The 21,156-nt window shown below is 39.3% G+C and overlaps 2 protein-coding genes across 2 annotated transcripts in view; both read left to right on the top strand.

Annotated features, from left to right (window-relative positions):
- Positions 1-2,645: 2,645 nt before the first annotated feature.
- c17h21orf91 (chromosome 17 C21orf91 homolog) lies at positions 2,646-12,595 on the top strand. Its single transcript, XM_088279784.1, has 5 exons — positions 2,646-2,784; positions 4,569-4,714; positions 9,703-10,212; positions 10,449-10,511; positions 10,976-12,595. The coding sequence occupies exons 2-5, from the start codon at positions 4,588-4,590 to the stop codon at positions 11,155-11,157; spliced, it is 882 nt and encodes a 293-aa protein (XP_088135910.1). The 5' UTR covers positions 2,646-2,784; positions 4,569-4,587; the 3' UTR covers positions 11,158-12,595.
- Positions 12,596-14,413: 1,818 nt separating this feature from the next.
- The window catches only part of cxadr (CXADR Ig-like cell adhesion molecule), a 34,179-nt gene continuing 27,436 nt past the window's right edge, over positions 14,414-21,156 (top strand). Inside the window, exon 1 of the mRNA XM_088280301.1 lies at positions 14,414-14,590. Within this exon, the coding sequence (XP_088136427.1) occupies positions 14,428-14,590 (163 nt within the window). The 5' untranslated portion in view covers positions 14,414-14,427. The remainder of the gene's footprint in view (positions 14,591-21,156) is intronic.

The following is a 21,156-nucleotide window of genomic DNA, read 5'->3' as shown; positions in this document are numbered from 1 at the left end:
ATTATTATTATTATTATTATTTATTATTATTATTATTATTATTATTATTATTATTATTATTATTATTATAAAATGGACTGTACATCAGCATGAAGTGGGGCAAATCAGTAATGGGCCCATAATCATATGCTAATAAAAATGTTGCTGAATAATATGTATGATATTATAGTACTGGTTATTAGGAACTTACAAAAAAATCAGTTTCTTAAAAAAATGTGTGTGTTTTGTTGGTATTTCGAAATTGCTCGCGTCTAAAACATTGCATGACTTTCGTGTTAACAGTGTTTTTATGCGTGAGTACAATCAAAACTTTTCACCTTGGTTGAGTCACACATTTCCGTACTGTGACAGACTAACAATAGTGCTCAACCCATTATGGTGCAAAGTTCAAGAAATATTTTGACAAAAGTATTTGGTCATGTGATGGATGTCTAGTAATTCTCTCGTTACTCTTTGGCTTTGACAGCTAGACACTGTAGCCTGGTCATTGCTTGAAAGTGGTTCTGGATCTTCCCTAGCTGAGAAGTCATGGGTGGAGAATATCGGTGCGTGTGGCAACCCTAAATCAAGACCTAAATTAGCTTTTCAGCACGCCACTATTTAGTTGGTGTTGTAATTCCACTCTCCATGTCCCCTTTAAATGCTTTCTCTTTAAATGAAATACTGTACAACTGCTCATATTTCAGCACTAAGCAAAAAAAGAAATCTTAGCGAATCCCGTGAGCTGTTTTCTTGTCCCGTCCTCTTCATTTATTGTAACCTCACGGAACAAGCTAAGCAAGATCTGAGAGCTCGCCTCTTAAGACACGAGGCGTGCGACAACATGTGCACCTCTCCTCCAGGCGAACACATGGACGTGGGCGCACTCATACAGCATTAATGGAATACACGATTTATGGCCTGTTTCTTTGTGCTTGCAACGATGACAATGAAGTTGCATCATGGCAAACTGGGCAAAAGGTGAAGACATGATTTGAAATTATCTTACACATGACAGGCAAATGAATGTGTTTGTATTCTATAGCCAACCATTTTTTTATGGTACAATGCATAATGTTGTTGAACATTGGAGTAGAAACCTTCCTGGAGATGTCATGGGGATAAAGTCCACACAGGGGCGGGAAGAGGCTCTATGATGTCACTACAAGGTAAACAGTGTGCTCGTACTGAGTCAACACATGTAACTTCTGCCAGCTAACACAAAAGTAGAAAACTTTGCCAACATAACAGGAGTGCATTCATCACTTCGACACCCTGGGAATTAAAAATAATAAATAACCCAGACGCAGGGGGATGGAAGGGATCTGGGAAAGAAGCACAATTATAAGTTATGAGAGGTCTCCTTTTTGTTGATAGTGTCGAGCATAAGAGACACGTAACACATTTTTCAAGTTGACTTTTCATTTCATAAATATAATTTTGTTGTTGTTTAAGTTTTGGCATTCAATTAGGCTTTTGCATAGCCAGCATAAGCTTCTATCGAGTCCCTGAGCAAGCCCTCTTTTAAGTACAGGTAGACGTTGAATATCATCTTGGGCTAAAAAGAAAAAAACTGCAACAGCAAGAATGTAGAAACAGTAAATTAAACGCTCAGAAACAGAGTGTTAAATAAAATAATAATGTCAAGCAACTGAACTGATGTAACTGAAACAATGTGGAAAAATGGTTGACAACAATTGCGCTTGGGTGTCCTCTAGTGGCTGGGGCCAGATCTGGGCTTTTCTTTTACATTAAATAATTCTCGTCACAGAAACCTTTGAGATAAAAAGGGGTCATATGAGACAGACGAGTAAAATGTAAAAAAAAAAAAAGATACATTATTTATGTTATGTTTTTAACCCTATTTAATGAGTATGACGTTTGTATTTTATTTTTTTAAATAATAAATTGCAGTTTTCCTTTTTAGCCACAAGATGACGCTAACTCGTCATGACTAAACCTTGAGAGTTGCTTCAAGACCTAGTATTGATGCTAAACATTTTTTTGTAAATGAATAAATAAATAACAAATAAATAAAAATTGCACTCCGTATATATGAATCATGGACTGATCCTTCACCTCAGTTTAGACATTTATCAGCACAAATTTAAATGTGCAACAAGTACTTTACTTTCCTTTGCACACATTTCTTGTGAATTGAGCATTGAGATATAAAGCAATCCAAACAATAATAAATGACAACTTTTATAGGAATGAGCCACTCAAAAGAGAAAACCGATAAAATAATACAACTCATTAATACTACTTGGCAACTAATCAAGGAAAGCGCCATATTCTTCTTCTTCTTCTTGTTGTTGTTGTTCTTATTATTATTATTATTATTGTTGTTATTATTATAATCAGTTTATTAATTTGTGACTATCTAGAAGGCAGTGAAACATATGGAAACATGTTGACGACATCTGCAGGGCATACCATGTTGCGTTCGTGGGTGTGTGTTAAAAATATTTGTTACAAGAGACAAAAAATATATATACACACTTGCACGTCCATACACATTTTTTATCATGTGTCTTGAATTAGTCATTTTTAATTAACGGTGTGTTAACGATTCTTGTAAGGAAGCAGTTTTTCTATCACTCCCTGAGCTAAACTAGTGGTACATTCCGGTGGGAGGCAAGAGGTTTCTGCTAAGTGTTTTGGGATTTGCCGTGACGCGTGGTTCTTATGTGATGTTTGGGTTCTTTCTCGAGCGAAAAAGAATCGCTGTGCGACCCGACATAAGCGGCGACGAGTCCGAGGACAGTCTCCTTAAGATAAGGAGGAGTTGGCGACACTCGTTGGGTAAGACATATTTGTGTTCATTAACACCGAATAACGGTCACGAATCATACAGTTGTAACCACTCGAGGGGATGCTAGTTTAGCTACTGTTACTAGCTTTACTTATTGTTAGCGAGACTTTGTTTGAACGATATAAGATATGGACACAAATAGTACATCGATAATCATGTTTGTACACTAACCGGCATCTTGTTATCAGCAAGGAATCTGATCGAGTGTTAATTAAGATAATCGACGTATTCATCTATTTGCTAATGCGAATACAACGTTGTTAGTGACAGTATGTATCGTTCGTCCAAACAACCAAACTTTTTTTTTTTATGTTGGGAGAAAAAGTTTCTGGTAAATTGAAACTTTGTGATACATTTAATTGTTTATGTTTAATGAAAAATTAGCCTAGTAATTAGAATAAAAAAGTCAATATTTACTGTATATATATATATATATATATATATATATATATATATATATATATGTATGTATGTATATGTGCGTGTGCGTGTGCGTGTGTGTGTTGTACTGCGTTGTACTGTGTTGTGTTTGAATTTTTTTTTAATAATTGGTTTAGGATTACATGTATTATACATAATACAGAAAAAATGCAATTTGATATTTTCTTAAAATAAACTACTTACATTTATTTATGCAAAACATTTATCTAGTTATTCATTGAAGAGTCTAAGTAAGGAGTCAACAACTAGATGGTCATGAGCCCCAGGTTGCCTCAGTTCGCAGGTCTGTTCCTAAAATACCTAACCAGTGATGGGACTTTGTGATTTTTGTGATGCATTTGTAGAAGTGATTATTTGAAAATGCAAACACTGGGAGATATTTTTGGAACTGAAGTGTTGCATTTGGATATTTGTTCCCCAATTATTGGGAGAATATAATATCCGTATCTTCACATAATTGATTATTATTATTAAAATGTAACATAGTGTGTTATTTCAAAAGTGTGTATCAATATGGTAGCACTTCGCACCGGTCAGTAGCCAAGAAGTAGCTCTCAGTTTCAAAAAGGTTGGTGACCTCTGCTCTAAATTCTCCTTGTCTGAATGCAAGTGTGAATGGTTTGTCTATGCATGCCCTGCGATTGGCTGGCAACCAGTCAAAGGTGAACCCCCCCCCTCTTTCCCAATGACCTGGTCCATCCATCTGGTTTACAAATCAAATGAGTGCGAGTTTGAATAGTTCTCTGTGTGCCCTGTGAATGGCTGACAACCGCTCCAAGGTGTACAACTCCTCTCGCCTAAAGCCTGACTGAGTCGCAAACCTAATGAGGATAAGTACCATATGGATCAGTTAAAGTGACCCAATTCCAATTTTTGTGTCACAGTTTGGATATGCGTCATACTTGTCTAAATGGGGGGGGGTGATGGGGAACTGTATATCCTCAGGTTGGAATTAGGCATATCAGATATCTGCCATTGCGAGTGCAGCTTAAATTCTTAGACCAGATAAACCGCGCAATGTGAGCTTGATGTAATCGGAATACACCAATCTCAAATAAGTGTGGATGAAATATGGTTGACATTTGCAACATTGGAGGTGTTTCAATCATTAAACAAAGTGAAATGTCCAAATCCAGCCTTGGTCCACCTTTCTGTCAACTGTATTTCCATATTATCTGTAACCGTCTGCCCTTTAACTCTATTGCATCCACAAAACCACAAAAAGATTCTCTCAAGTGACACAGACAAAAGAATGCAATGCAAAGCAAAAAGAATCAAAGAAAAAAAATCATTTGCAAGCTTCTTATATTGAGCCATGCAATCCATTTCACAGCTGTGTTGCCGTAAGTGCCATGGATGAAGAGGAGCAGTTTGTGAACATTGATCTGAATGATGACAATATCTGCAGTGTCTGCAAGCTGGAGACAGATACAGGGACCTTATCTTTCTGCCACGTCTGCTTTGAACTCAGCATTGAAGGTAGGATACTCCTTAAGAACGTCTCCATGGAGGACATACCTTGAACAGGCACTTTATTATTTTAATTTTTTTTTACAATTTCGCTGGAGAAGTATGTGTCTGTCCTAGCACTGTGGAATAGTTTTGACGCAGGCGTGCGTCTCTGTTCGGCGAGCCGTACACCGAGCGATGTGGCCGAAACCAGCTGAATTGTTGCATAGCATGCAGGGTTCAGCAGCCAATTCTAATTAGCGGCTGGCCATTTTGCCGCAGTTTTAAATTTTAATCGCTGGTCAACAGCATTGCAATTTTGCAGATTTACTAACCAATCAAAAATGCACATTAGTTTTCACCCCCCCAAAAAAATGGCGTGGCCACCTGTGTCTCACTTAGAACTAGCTAGAAAGCAAAGTGTTTGGAGTCTCTGGAATCATTTCATCATTGCCAACAGATATTTATAGGAATAAAATGTTGCATGTTGGTATTTATCTTCACCCTACGTATTTGGAGAAATCATTAACATGGTCAGTACCTTCACGTAATTTAAGATTGTTAATTATTAATAATAACATAACATATACTTTTAGGTAATTTGAGCAAATTTGTTATTTCAAAATTGTGTTTTCGTACTGATGTCATTTTTACATGCAAACCTATTATGTAAGTGCCAATGTTAAACCCAATCAAGCGTCCCGTTAATTTCATGTTTGTGGAATATGCAAAAGGTTCCTTGAAGCTCCAATCGTCCCGTTTATTAACATCAAAAAGCTCTTGACGAACCATTTTACAAATATTAAATTCAGTGGTCAACAAGCTGCTGTGGCTGAGGACGGTGCCATATTTGTTTTACATGATCTTGTAATCAAAGTATTACTCTGTATTTCCGCCTGCAGCCTCTCCTCCCTACAAGCTACTTTGACGTTTGCATGAAATGTTGAGACTTGTCCACGACTTGCACGCGCAGTGTTTTAACTTGATACGTCACCACAGCAAAATCTACACAATAAGTGGCGCAGTCTACCCATATTTGAGCGTGGACACAGATTTGAACAAAAACCTAAACTAATTTGATGTATATAGATATTTTGAATGGTCAGGAAGTGCAGCCTTTGTTTGAGTTCCAAGTAGGCATTTCCTGAGAAAAGTGCTTTAGCCAGTGTTTCTTTAGAATTGCGGCAATCTACTTGATACTTGTTCTTCGATCTTTCTGTGAGGCACATTGTTTTGTTCCACTGCACCATGTGAGCTGTGGTCAGTACATGTTTACATAGCCTGAAGCATCAGCCCAGCAGAGAACAACGAAGCGGCTGTGGTCTCAGAAAAGAATAACAAACCAAAACATCAGCGCTTAGCGGAAGCCATATTGTGTGTTGTTTAATTTGGCCAATCTTGTTGTCATGTATTTGTTTGGGTGCAGAAAGCTTAGGTGTGGGATCTCGGTTTTTTGTCAACACTAGATTCAAAATAACCAGTGTTCAAATAGCATCAAGGCAACTTTGATCGTGGGGTAAGGCAGTTGAGTTCAAAATGTCAACTTGTTTCAGTTTTGCTTCGTTGTTGCAGAACACAGGAAACACACCGTTTGCATCTGCCTGATGTGCTACAAAAACTGTTCCGGCCGACTGGCCCTGAGTCTCCATGTTCAGCTAACCACTGCTGCTTTCCTTGATCTGATTACATAAATACATTTCGGTTGAGGCCTGCTAATGTTACCAGCTGGGCTTGTGTTGTCAGAATGATGCATCTGATTCTCATTTGCTGCCCGAGAGTGGCTATTGTGACGTGCTCCTTCATTCACTGGCAGTGAACTCTTCACCCTGCTGGTTGATTCTGCTGTGAGATGCTTGTAGTTGTATATTTGAAATCTCAAATACGCCAGAACATTCACTTGGGTTCGATCACACATTCCCCCCCCCAAAAAAATTAACGTTACAGCAAATGTCGTATTGTACTTAAGTAACAACGTTCGGAGAAAGTAATAACCTAATGACACTAATGATGATATTTATACTCTTTGTTGACTTTCCCTTTGTAATTGAGGCAGTTACACCTGGTGAATGTGTTGCGTTGCCCATACACAATGACAATGACTCACAGTTTTTTTTTTTTTCAATATTTCCACATTTTGTGGGGTGAAGCAGCCAGCACATTTTTATTCTGTGTCAATTATACCTTATTTGTGGGCTGACCTGGTCCTTAGCGGCGGTCCGTTGCATACCTGTCCATTCGCTATTGATAGTAAAAACTGTATAAAAGTAGAAAATTGTCATCTGGCAAGCTTTTTTTTTTTTTTAAACTTTTTTTTTTTTTTTAAATCTACATATATATGCTTGCCAGTGCGTTGCTACTGCTCGCTTAACTTCAATGTTGTCTATTTAGACCACACAACTGCTGACGAAACATTCTTCCATTTGTTGCCATGCAGCTTGTTTGGCACCTTCGCGCCAATGACCTCCGTCCCACATGGCTCGAAAAGTGGCTCTCCAGCGTGTCACTATATAAATGTCGTTGCAGAGCTCTTGGTTCTAAAGTTCTAAAGTAAAGTAGGCAGCTGCAGAAGGTTGATTTTTGTACAAGTTTGTTAACGTCTGTTAAATAGAGCAGCTTACGTAATTAGTTGTGGCAACATTATCAACTCCCGCATATAGTCATAAACTGAGAGACACTAAAAAAGAGGAGACCAGCAGACAATTTATGGTCATTTTTAAAAAAAGGTTGCTTTTTTGGCTTACCAAAAACCCCTCAAACATTACATGACCATCCAAAAGCAGGAAAAGCACAGTACAGATTAGCTATTTATTCAAACTTTATTCAGTCAACTAAGAATACCCAAAAATAACCAAATACCAGAGACATTATTTTGATCATCCTAATCAACGAATGCCTTGATGATGGCCTCAATTAAACAAAGCCCGCCGTGTTTAATCCACTCTTGTTTTACCAGTCTAGACCTTTGATAGACATCCGATATTTACTGAATATTTGCTTACTTCAGTACTTGTGTACATCAGGAGTATTGAGCAAATTTTGTTGCCTTGCCTTTCAGCAGTGCCACGGCCACAAAAGCTGATCTCTTTGACGTAAGAGTTTAAAGTGTTCCGGTTTTTATAAGTTATACAGAAGTGGAAAGTTATGCCTTTTACCACTTGGCTTGTACCGGCTGGAAAGTAGCAACTGCGGGTTCCTCTCCCTTGTTTGAACCGCTCGAAACAAGTGGTTGCCACCTAAGACATAGACTGCCCTCCATTATTTTTGCATGTATTTTGGGACTGCATGCATGCAGATGTAGAATGACGGCGGTCTTTCGTGAATGCGAGTAATTACTTCTGTCCAGCCCGCCATGATGTCCATAGAGGAGATGTGATCATGTGACAATAAGCAAAGTTAATTTAGTTCTTCAGAGATGGCTTCAATTTTCACCGCTTTTGTCACTTCCGATTCGTGTCCAGTGCACTCATTTGCCAGCTAACAGCCAATCACAGTGCTCACTTACCCCGACAGCCCGACTCAATTCTGCATGTTGAATGGACCGAACACGCCCCCCCCCGTGACATCCCAACAACGCCTCTGACTTTACGACATTGCGCGCTACACCAAACAGATGGCATCTAGCGACCAAAATATATTTTACTGGCGGCCTGTCACTAAAACACATTTTAGCATTTGAAATGCAGAATACCTATTTACACACTCATGTCTTGGTAATCTTCTGTGTGACTTTTTCATGAGACTAATCCATTCATTATGAAGTTGTGACCTGGAGGAACGTGAGTCAGGCTCTAAGTATGCAAAGCTAAAAATAGTAGACCTGTGTGATGGTCCAAAAACTCGACTTAGCCTTATGCAGTCAGGCCCGTTAACCACTCCTAGTAAATAAAGAATATGTTGCTGTCATTGCCAGGGCTGCCCTGGACCAGAATATTCTTTGGTTAAGTAAATGAATGCGCAAAGACGACTCGTGCCTCCCCATTCCGTACAGCAAAACAGCGGAACAAAAACTCAACGCAATTAACAAAACAGACAGTTTCATTTCATCTTTCATTTTCTTTGCATTGAGATTGCGCTCTTCTATTACGGCTGCAATCTAAAGGCTGCACTTGCTAATCCCCTGCACCATAAGCAGCTTTACAGAATGTGATGGGTCAACCTGACAGTTTTAGCATCCATTCATACTCATGCTGGCAGTTCAAGTACTCAAGTACTGTTTAACTTCGCTGGCTGTCAGTTTTGTTTTGACACCTGGTATCATGTAGGAAATGCAGATTTTTTTTTAACATCGATTCTTACACGATTTTTCAGGTTAGAGACCCTCTTACAGTAGTAAGGTGTATTTAGTTGGGATCACCAGCATGTCCTCCCACAAATCAGACCTGTGAGAGATAGCATGGGATCCAACTGCTGCAAAATCCTCAAAATATGAGTAGTTGAGGATAAAATAGAAGAAATTTGGCTAATTGTTAGCTTAATCGCTGTTGCTAATTTTATTGTCGTGGATAGCTTGAATTGTTGACGAAGACTACTCATACTCAACCTGCTTTGCTATTTGTGTCTGGACAAAGTGCAAGGTTCAAGGTGTCCCAATCACAGAGCTGTCAAAATCACGGAGTCCTTGGCTCGACCTTGTGCACAAGGATTTACCATCATAAATATTGAACATATTTAACATTGTCTGCCGCAAACTTTTTTGGAGCCAATCGAATGCCCCTGCACCCAAGTCTCAGACTGGTTAACAGACAGCTGCTAACCTGAGCTCACAACAACCAATTCTCCTTGCATGTTATTCACCAGGCCAGGCCCCACCTTTTACAACCACACACAATCAAAGTTACAGATGCTGCAGAGTAGAATGTGAGGGAAATAATAGCTCTACGTCACATGCATATTTCGTATTGGTCTGGCATGCACGTTTTGTATTGGTAATTGTTTTTTACTAATGCAAAATACATTTCGTGATAGATGGGACTAGTGTGTGTTCCTTTTATTTAGTTTTATTGTTTGTGTGTTTACAGGTGTTGCTGCTGCCACTCTATTACATGCGAAATCTCTGCGCGGCCACAGAGACTGCTTCGAAAAATGTCACCTCATCGCCAACCAGAAGCTGTCGCACTCCAAAGTTTCCCGAAGTGCCTACGAGGGCATGAAACTGGCCCTCGGCCAAAAACTGAATCGTATCATCCAATACGCCCAGAACAAAGACAATGTCCCTTCCAACAATGGCCTCAGCAGACGCGGGTCCAAGCTTCTCTGTTACAGTCAGCCAAGCGACCGCAAGTTGCTGCCTCAGTCGGAAGCCCAGGTGCCCCGCTACGCCCCCCGCTGGGAACCGGTGGAAGCGCCGCAACTGCCCGACTACACCGTGGGGATGTTGGAGTGCCACACAGCCCATAAATTGAGGATGCTGGAGAACTCGCCGGGGGATGTATGGCCTGGTGACGGAAGGAAAGCTCTTCACATCCGGACTGCACCGTCAGTGGGAGGGCAGACCGAGCGCACGCATCAGGGCCATAGCAGAGATGAATGTGAGCCAATGTGGAATTTACCTACTGTGTGAAACTGACACAAAGTTGCACTTTCATTACGTGAGCTAAATGTGTAAAGGAAAACTGACACACTGCTTAAACTGCATTCTCGAGTGTGTCAAGTCAAAAAAAATTCCGTTTTCAGTTCACATATTACATTTTTATTGGATTTATTCAAAATGCTTAACTGTTTTTTTTTTTTTTAATCACAATATAAATGTTTTTTTTCCTTTTAGTGACTGAAATGTGCGTGGATGAGCTCCATCACTTGAACACCCAGCTTCTCATGAAGATTCAAAGTGAGTGAACGAGCTAATACGATTGAATTATTTTGATGGTTTGAAGAAATGCATTCCGTCAGAGTTGCAGGGTTGTATTTCAGCCGAGGGTGCTGCGGGGCTTTGAGAGCATTCCAAATGGGGGCGGCAATCTAGGCTCATGGCATGAATAAATAAGTACTGTAACCGCAGCTTTCTTTGTGTTGAACAGACCTTATGTTTTGTAGAAACGAAACGGTATCATCCGGCAATTCCAATTGTCATTTATCTGACATTTTTGCTCGATTTGTGCTGTCACTGCTTCTATCCAGGGACAATAAAATGAAAATTCACTTGTAGCCATTTCTAGTCTGTGCAAAACATTTCTTAATTAACGTAATTTCTAGATCATAATACTCACTGGAATATAAAATGGCTTTTTGCATATGACCTCTGCTTTAAAGTGCCTGATGTGAAATTTTCCGTTTTGCATCCTTTGTCCACAGAGGTCTTCGAGGAGCTTACTGCAGCCGTGCAGGAGAAAGACTCGCTGGCGTCCGAGCTACACGTGCGTCACGTAGCCATTGAGCAGCTGTTCAAGAACTGTGGCAAGCTGCCCTGGCTGCACATCAGCAGGGCTGGCGTCAAGACCGGCAGCAGCAACGGCGTCGGAGGCCCCGTGGAGTGACGGCGTGCGCGACATGCGCCTTGAGGACGCTTTTCTATGTGAGAACAAAATGCCCTCATTTGCGCGATGCTGTGGGGATAGCACTGAGTTCAGTTCTAAGGGCTTGCCTGGCGATAAACGGCAGAATTTTACTCAAACTTGTCAAAGTCCATATCTCTTAAGTCACTCGATTTCTTTTAATTTTGTTTCATTTTTTGCAGTTATATTGTTTTCTTTTTATTTGTATTTTTTGTTACTTTCTGTGATCATCTCTGTCAGCATTTTAAAACCTGGCTTGCTTGAATTTCTGTTTTATTGCGCAACAATAGCGGACATTTTTTGTTGCACTCAAAAGTTTGTCGGAAGCTGCTCGGTGGCATTTTAACTGCTTTGTTTTCTTCTCTGGTATATAACTTTTATATACAGTAGAGTAGATAGTAATAAAACACTGAACAGGCGAAGGCTACACAATTATATCACAAAGGACCTCAGATTATTGCAATAAGATGATATAAGTGTAACCCAGAAAAGAGCACAGGCACATGGAGAACACAACCGAAGAGAGGAGTGATAGACCAAGACCTTCTAATAATTTATCCGTATTTCTTATATGCCCTGTTGGGTATCCCTTCCAAAAAAGAATGCGTCTTCAATTATTTTATTCAAGCTCCCTTTGTAGTACAGAGATGCATGAGAAAATGTTAAAAATATATTCCATTGTCAAGCCAAAGTTAGATGTTGCAACACTCAACTGTGTTTTACTTGTGCTTTGATGTTCAAATCAATTCTGCCGCTGAGTATTACTTTTTACCAATTAAGAATTTGTTCTTAAGACCAATCTGATACTTAAAAAAAAAAAATTGTCCATGTGAAGTTTTCTGATCGTGTGGTAGACTTGAAGTGTATTCATGTAATACTACAATGTTTTGTTTAGTTAATGAAATAAAAAGTCTATGCAAAAGTGAGGCAGACCATTGAAAGCCTAATCCAAATAATTTGTTTTCAAAGTAGAAGATTCATGATTAGAAAGATTTTCAAGTTGTTTGTGTGTCACTTTCATTCTCTCTTTGTAAGAGAGTCCATTTATTTGACCCTTTTTGGGGTTTGGCTCCATTCTCAAACATATATTTTTTTATTAAGTTTTAGGATTGACATTTCTGTTTTTAATGAAGAGGGTGTGTCTAGAATTTGTGGCGTGTTAATGTTTTGAAAATGGAGGCTGTGTATTTTTGTACCTTGCGGAAAAATGTCTGTGCACATCTATGCCTTTGTTCAGCAGAATTCCTCGACTGGAGACTTGCATATACCCGTAACCTTTTTTTTTTTACTCTTGACTTTTATTTTGAACAAAACCACATTTATGTTGTATAATATTTTACTTTCTATTTATTTTGTGGCGTGTTATAGCTTGTGTAATTTATGCTTTTTCATTTTCAATAAAATGACTGGGTTTTTTTTTTTTGCTACTGTGGTTGCATTCATTTATTGCATTGGCAAGGTGAATTTTAATTGATGCACCTGTGCTAACGTCAGGGTCTATTTTTGTCATGTCCTGATGAACATTGCCCATATTTTAATCCAAACTGATGACTGGTCACTTTCTAACTTAATTTATCTAAGTTTTAGTAGGTAAATGTTTGGCTTATATGTGGCCGAACTGAATTAAATGTCAACAAGATATGGCGATTAATTGATTCAAGGGAAACTGAGGCAAATGGTGTCCACTTAATTGCCCGGTAATTTGTTTTTATTTGGCAGAACATCTGTAGCAAAATGGGCATGTTCCTTCAATTTTATAGAGATATATTTTTTTCTCTAAATCCCTTCTGAAAATGATGTGAACATTGTTGTACACTTAAATATTTGCTTGTAACTATTTTCCATCACTTTTAATTTTCACATTCAGTTGGTTAAAAATATAATGAAATGCAGAGGCAATTGTGCATAGAGAGTAGTATAATAATGTCATTATACATTGGTATGATTTTTCAGTCATAATGGCCTTCTGGGTGAAGCCATAACCACGATGTGCTACATTAGTTGTCCATCATTAAATAAGACAAATTATTGCGGAAGGCAGTGGAGTAGGCCTAAAGTGAAGGTCACCTTCATTTAAATCAATAAGGAGAAGATTCAGCCAAGAGCAACTATACGCTATATAATGTTTATTAATTCATGTTATTGTTTTATATCAATATTTTTTGTATATTAGGGTTAGTACGTGCTAATAAGACTCACTTGACCTCTACAACCCCTACCACGAGTTTACTATTTTGTGAAAAACTCTTTGGAGGAGCTGCATGCTGCTATCTAGTGGGAAAATGACACAATTACAGCTCATCAGGTTTTGTCTGCACACAAAAATACTATTGGCTCAGGAAACATCTATATTAGGCCACCAAAAAAAAGCCAAAACATTTTCCCATAAACTAATTCAATATTTGGACACAAAGGGATAATATTTGCCCACAAAAATGCAACAATTGATCAGAAGAAGTTGCATTTAAGCGCATAAATGTTGTGTACTGTCCGAAAAATTATGTATTTGGCACTGAAAGTAGTGATTTTATCATATTATATATTAGAGTTGTTAAAAAAAGTGCAATATTTGTGCACGTAAATGCAAATGTTGACCGCAAAAGCTTCCTTCACAGGCTATATCAGAAGGAATAAAAAAAAACGACATACAAACAAACAAACAAAAAATTCACAATTAAAACTGCACACAGACTTGGACATATTAAACCAAATAATACAACTTTACTATTCTTGGACAAAAAATAAATAGTAATTTCCTGTCTTTCCAATTGGATCCAAAGTATTTGAACGCCTGTTTTGTACAAGCTCCTCCAAACGATTTAAGTAAATTATTAATACAAATACAAATATTTGCTTGAGAGTGTCATGTGACTTTTTTAAATTTACTCCAGGTTGACATTTTTATTTTGGTGTGTTTTTCTTTCATTTTTTTTCCTAGTCAGTTTATGAGCGTTTTGAATATGTTGCGCATTTCCTCACTTTAAACTTGTTTTTAGCTGCATTTTTGTGGCATAAAATTAAAGCGTGATTAATAAATCAATGAACAAATACGACAAAATTAGGGGTCAATTCTTGCCCTTTGCTAATGCCAATGCTCAGGCGTTGCCTTTTCACTCTGATGATCACATAACGCAATAACGCCGTCTACCGCCAGATGGCGGCACTGTATCAAGGGGCGGCTGACCACAGGTCACGTGACATCCTGCGGCTCCCTGTGCACCTGCAGAGAGGAGGAGGAGCGGACTTGTCTGGATGCTTGGCGAGAGCACTACTACCGCCTTTCCCCTCTTCAAACACACCACAAGTTTTCCCGAGCAAAGTTTTGCTGAAAGGACTTGGACTGAAAGTAAACTGCAAACGGGGATGGAGATACCGAGCGCCTGCTTGTGCTGTTTGCTGCTCAGTATTTTGCAGGGTAAGTTTTCTCTGCTGAAACGCTACTTTGATTCCGACGATATTTTTTCCGGCGGCGAATGCTTTTTACCACGGAGCGGTCAGCCTCGTCGTGTTATTGGAACGCTAAACCAGTGACTAGACATTTGCTTTGTTTAAATTAAAGTGCTGATAACTTTGTTGCCCATTCTCACGACCTTCACGAGTAGTAATATGTGCACTCGGTAGATATAGAATATAAAAAAACATTTTCAAAAGAAATGCACAACTGGGGCAAAATCTGATCCAAGGTCAGTTTCGAAAGCTAACGCAGCAGAAACAAAGCCAAGCAACTATACTTGCGTTGAATTGTCTCAAGAACTTAGAATGAATTACATATTATATTATGAGTTTGATATACCAAAATGAAACTGTCTATGCACACGTTGATTTGTCCTCCGTTGGATAACACAGCGGCTTTTTAACCTGTAGCTTCAAAAGTGGTCACTCTTGCAAATAAATGGAATAAAACCTCTGATTTAGTTGTGATGGCTATTAATTACTATTTAGCCCACGTGACCTTAACTTAAAGACTACCGATGGAAGCTAATAAATCAAAAGTCAGTATTTTTTTCCCAACTACTTATTTTATTATTATTTTTTTAATATCACTTCATTCTATTTAAATATTTGAGTGTTGATTGTCAACATACATACTTTGCTTGTTTGTTTGTGTATATATTGCTTTACAACTACATAATGTGTTTCTGATAACTACATGGGTGTGCTTAATGTCCTGGAATTTACATTGAAACTCACAATATGAACTCCTCCCTCTCTGAACAGTCACTGAAGTGGGATTGTGTTTTGGTTTCATTGTGTTTTGGGTTAACATTTATTGAAAGATGCTACGGGGCAGTGGAATTTGCTGATCAGGATTAGAGCCGCAGTGTTATAAAGAAATGCTTGAGATTGTGGGGTCATGCGTTGTAACACAATGTTTAGATTATGTTTTTTTTTTTTAGCAATTCTTTTGTCTCATGGCTCACATTGTTTGTGCTTGTGTGTGTGCGTGCTAGACTGGGCTCATTAACATCGTAATGGCAGCGTGGCCTCATCATTTGGGCAATGTTCCACTTCAGCAGTCAAGAACAGTATCTGTTGGACTGGTAGCATTCTTTTGACAGTTTTGTCTTCAGGAGTAAATAATATCTGTGAAGCGCTCTTTAATGGTGAAATAACAAGGAAGGGCATTTCTGCTCTACTTTCCTTGTGCAATTTGACCGATGCAATTCAAGGGGCTATATAAAGCAAAAAACAAAACATTGTTGCAGATATATTTTTGTTATTAGGGACTTACTTTGGATTAATTTTTCTTCATCAGCTTTTGGCTTTCCTGGGTGGATTTAGTTTTTTTTTTTTATTTTTTAGTGTTTTTGTGTTTAGGTTTTCTTCAGGTACACCAGCTTCCTTTCATGTTCCAAACACTTGCACATGAGGTTGACATATGATAAAAGACTCCACATCGTCCATGTAAATATGTGTGTGAAAGGTTGATATTAGTCGTGGTTCTATTTCTTAATGTGGCTCGTGATCTCCTAACAACAGTCCAGAATGTACACCACGTCAAGCCCAAAGTCAGCCGGCATAGCTTCCTGCTCACTCGTGACCTTAATGAGAACAAGTGCTCTAAAATGTGGACGACAGACGGACAGTAAAATAAATTCTATTCTTAATTTTACTGACCAACAGGGATTTTTTTGGGAAGCTGATGCCCGATTTTTTTTTTTTTGGTAGAAATAAAATATTAATTGATTAATTGGCCAATTAATTAAAAAATATATATATAATGCACATAAAAAGGGTGGCACGCGAGCGACTGGTTACCACGATGGCCTCACAGTGCAGATGTCGTGTGATTGATTCTGGCTCTGGGCTTGATGTGTGGAGTTTGCATGTTCTCCCCGTGCCTGAGTGGGTTTTCTCCGGGTACTCCGGTTTCCTCCCACATTCCAGACACCGGTTGATTGGGCACATTAAATTGGTCCTATGAATGCGTGTGAGTGCTGATGGTTTTTCATCTTTGTGAGACCTACGATTGGCTGGCAACCAATTCAGGGTGTACCCCGCCTACTGCCCGAAGACCGCTGGGAGAGACTCCAGCACCCCCTGCGAACCTTCTGAGGAAAAGTGGAACAGATAATGGATGGATGAATCAAAATTTCCTTCCCACCAAAGCATTTTATTCGATGTCAGTTATATGCGTATTTTTCACTATTCGCGGGCCGACCTGGTCCTTATTTCCCGCGATTAACGACGTTCAACCGTAAATACTGTATTTCATATCGTATGTTATATGTGAAGCTTGAAGCCAACATTCGGCTGATTTAATTAATCGGTCTTTCCCTCATTATTTTTTTGTAATTTTACGCTAACTTCTGATTTTGTCAACCTCACCCAGCACCTTCTGTGCTATCAGTAGCAGGGCCAACATTTAATGCAAACATTCGGTCATTTCTTCCCACCGTTTTGACACTCACCACTTATAGCTGGCCTTCATTTGCCCTACTACAGTACGTGCTGTCCCCTCCATGTCTACCAGCGGCGCTTTAGGTCAATACTAGAACAATGTCACTGCCCTCGGAAAAACAGAAACCTGAGGAAATGGAGCAAGCGCGGAGTGCAGTTACCTGATAAGAGTATAAGTGAAGTCTGTGGCCAAGAGCCGGTTGCTTAGTTACCTTTTACAAACACACACACACACTGGTCCTGTGGATGCATTTTGTGTGTGTGCATACATGTTGTTTGTTGCACAAAGCTACCCTCCCCCTTTACGCACACACATGTTCTGTTCAGCTTGAAACAAACAACGGTTATTTTAAACGCTGAATGTTGTGGATGCTATGAATAGCGTTCCATAGCTTGTTTGTGATTAGGGTTAAAAAAAAAAAAAAATTCTCTCAGAATAATTGGCCATTTTTTATCAAATGGCTATGAATTTGTAATGTAATAGAGCCTATCAAGGTTCATAGGATTTGCGAGAAAGATTGGTAGAAGCCTGAAGATGACAGCCTTCGCCATTGTCATTGGCCCCGCGAGGCTCGTAATGACTTCAGGTCACATCCAGCGGTCGCGACCCAGCCGTCCATCGCCATTACTTCCCTCCCCGAAACAGGTTGCACGTAAGCGCCGCTCGCTCTCACCCTGTCCTTGAAAATGAAGCAGGAACATGTGGAATTAGATTACACTCGGGAGCACTGCTGCGTCCTCCACAATCCGAGGATGGGGACGATCGCCCCATGAATATTCACAGTCCCTGGGCCTTAATATTTTAGCATGCTTGTGCCTTAGGCGCCCGGTGCCAACTCCTGTTAAACGATATGGGAATGTGAAATCCGGCTGTTTATGACCACACCTCCCGACACTACCTCGACTTTATTTCCCCTCCATTTCATTTTAGTGTTACCCAATGAACAAATTGCTGCATACTATTGAATGAATTTAATTGATTAATAGCAGTACTTATTTCCTGGTTCAGTTAATGGTCGTTCTGTATTCATAAATGACAAAAGAGTGATGAGTATTTGACGTAAAAAAAAAAAAAAAAATTCATATCAAATCTCAGTTCAAACATTAGGACATCCGGGTGAAAAGGATGAATTTTCCTCCGCTTATCTTTGTAACATATCCATTTACACAAGGTCATTGCAGTACTGAATCTGCCAGCCCCTCCCAGGGTCCATCGGTTATCTTGCCACACTTCTGCAAGGGTGATGAATGCCCGTAAAGCACATTGATCACTTCGCCACTTGATGCCCGACGTCTCCCACCCCCTCAGATCCTTTTGCTCTTAATGGGAAATAATAATGAGCTTGGGGACAAATATGATGGAGCTGCGATGATGAGTAAAAGGGGCTTTGTACACGTTCTTAAATGAACATGAACAATATGTACGATATTTTTAAATGCTACGGGGGCTCGTGATGTTTAAGGAAACAAAAAAATCGCTTTTGCCCGACTCAATTTGTGGTTCAGGTGTTTCCATTCTGACCATTCACACGAGTCACTTTAATGGGAAGCATTATATACGAGCTTGAGATGGGCACTTTACTCCATTTTGCCGCTCCGTCCTCCATTCTCCGTCGGCGACCTAGGCACCCTTCCGTCATGGTCCCTCCGAACAAAACTATCATCCTCCGTCCTCGTTCGTCTTCGTCCTTTTAAAGGGCTTCTGTTCTTACTTTTCACCAGTCTAAATAAAAAAAGTAAGCGAGGCTAACGGCAGAGGGATGAGTGTTCCTCCTCTCGTCGGCTTGAAGTAAGGTGAAGTAACTCTTTACTGCTAACTAACGTTGTGAACCCACACGAGCGTCACGCCACGTCATATTTCACATTCGATCTGAAATAGTGTATTGGCTGATTAAACACGCAATAAAGGCTGGACTTGTTTCTGTCGGGGAAATGGGCGTCCGTGGGTAGTTGACCCGATTAGGGACGATTATGGATGGATGGATGAAAACCCATTTCCGTCCTTTAAAAAAAATAAATAAATAAAATTCTCTTCCTCTGTCATCCGTCCCCAAAGTGAACCGGACCGACAGACCATTCCGTCCCTGGGACGTAATGCCAATCTCTATTAAATGATAAATAATAACAAACGTGAAACTCTCATTTTTCGGTTATTTACCGTAAACTGGCTGAGCGCTGGTGTTTTCTGAATTTATCGTTTGGAATTGTCATTTTACAGTCTCCCAGATTGTTGAGGTTCTCGTTGGAGTTTATAACACATTCTGTTAAATGTGTTTATTGGAAAACATTTGTGAAGTGTGTTTTTATTGACATTGCACCATTAGATTGATAGGTGAAGCATGCGCCCACGATGCTGTGAGGTGGGTGTTGGCACAGCTGTGCACAATCTTAAAAATCTGTCAGTTTAGCTGTCATGCTTTCTTTAAAAAAAAAAACTGGGTTTAGTCTTTAGAGAGAAGAACCCCATCATCATATGCTACAAACTTGACAATTTGTTATGACATCCTATCTTTTTGCTGCTCGTTGCGACTCTCATTGGACAAATTATTTTGCAGACAAGCTTTCCGTATTATTGTCCATGTCACATTATCAGTTTATGTCCAGGCATTCATTCTCAGAGCTGAGTTGTGGGAAGATAATTGCATTGTCTCGTCCAGCAATAAACCCCCGAGCTCTTCCTTCTAAGAACATTAGAGTTAATTGTTTGTGTAATCTTGAAAAATATTGTGGCTCTGAAAGGGCGGCTATAAGACGGTTGGGGGGCGTTTGAAAGGAGGAGTGGGTAAAGCTGCTGTTGATGGAGACGTTTTTTGCTCATCTAGCTCATTAAAAAACATTGTTCACGTTGAAGGGGGGGGGCAAATATATCCGTTGAGTCTCCCTTAATTTGTCCTGGAGGGTTTTTATTTAATCTTTTTTATTACGAAGTGCACTGTGGACAAAAATGTTGACACATAAAGTCATAATCATTAAGATCTGGATGCCTTGGTTTTCATTTTGATTTCTTTTGCAGTCACTTGATTTGTTTGTGTTCATTTCATATCCTTCCTCGGGATATTGCGTTGACCCTTTTGCCTGGTTATCTGTCTGAAATCTCCTTTTCGCAAAAATTGTATATCACAAGGAGTCCTGACTGTGTTCATGTTCTGGCTGTCTTGCGTTAATGAGGAAAAAACTAAACAAAAAGAGTAACATTTTCGTTATCACATTTATTTCCAAGAATAGAATGTGGCCTATGAATGTTTTGTCGGTCATCACAATGCAGAATCTCAACACAATTTAATTGTCGCCTTTTCAGCATCGGCCTGGTAATTTAAATCTTGTGACCCTATCGACCACATTAAAGATCCCAATTTATGTTTTAATCTCGTTTGGCAGCCGAGGGAGGAATCAATCACTATTAGCCGTTGCAAAGCAAAAACGAACGACTTAATAAGGCTGGCCATCCTCTTTACCTCTGCACGCCTTCCAGTAATATATGCAGCATAGGGCTTTGGAATCGGGTGACTCAGCAGTCTGTTTCCCATCGGTAACGCAAGTATAATACAAATCCGTCACCATTAAAAACACACTGGAGCCTTTTTTTAAAAAAAATTTTTAACATAGGTTTTTTTTTTCTCGCCAATCACCGGCAAAGTACAGTTACCATACATGTTAAAAAGAACAATAAATAAATACAGATACATGCATTGAGAGCTTTGCAAGGTTATTCAGTTTTTGCACATTATTAATGGCGCCGAACAAAATAATTTTTTTCATGCATGCAAGAGCTGCACAAAATTTACTTTAATTAGTAAATTGATTGTGATCATGGATAGACGTACAGGTGAAGTGTCCTAATTAAAATGTTAATTTGCATTTGAAAAAAATTTAAAATACCACTCTACTTCTGCCCAAGTCCAGTTTCTAGGTGAAAAACATCGCAGTCACCTGGGATGCCCGTTCATATCACCAGAACGTTTGCCTGTACTTTTTTTTTGTCCTGCGCTCACACTTCTGTATGCTTCTTCATGACAGTTTCTTGGAACTGAAACAAAACGCTTTAAGTTTGTTTTTTTCCTCCATTCGGAGCCACTCCAG

The sequence above is a fragment of the Idiotropiscis lumnitzeri genome, chromosome 17 (genome assembly GCF_059441095.1).
Source record: "Idiotropiscis lumnitzeri isolate Australia: NSW breed Sydney's pygmy pipehorse chromosome 17, RoL_Ilum_1.0, whole genome shotgun sequence".
In the NCBI taxonomy this organism is placed as follows: domain Eukaryota; kingdom Metazoa; phylum Chordata; class Actinopteri; order Syngnathiformes; family Syngnathidae; genus Idiotropiscis; species Idiotropiscis lumnitzeri.
Note: the sequence above shows the minus strand (reverse complement) of the source record. Positions and strands in the feature narration are given on the sequence as shown.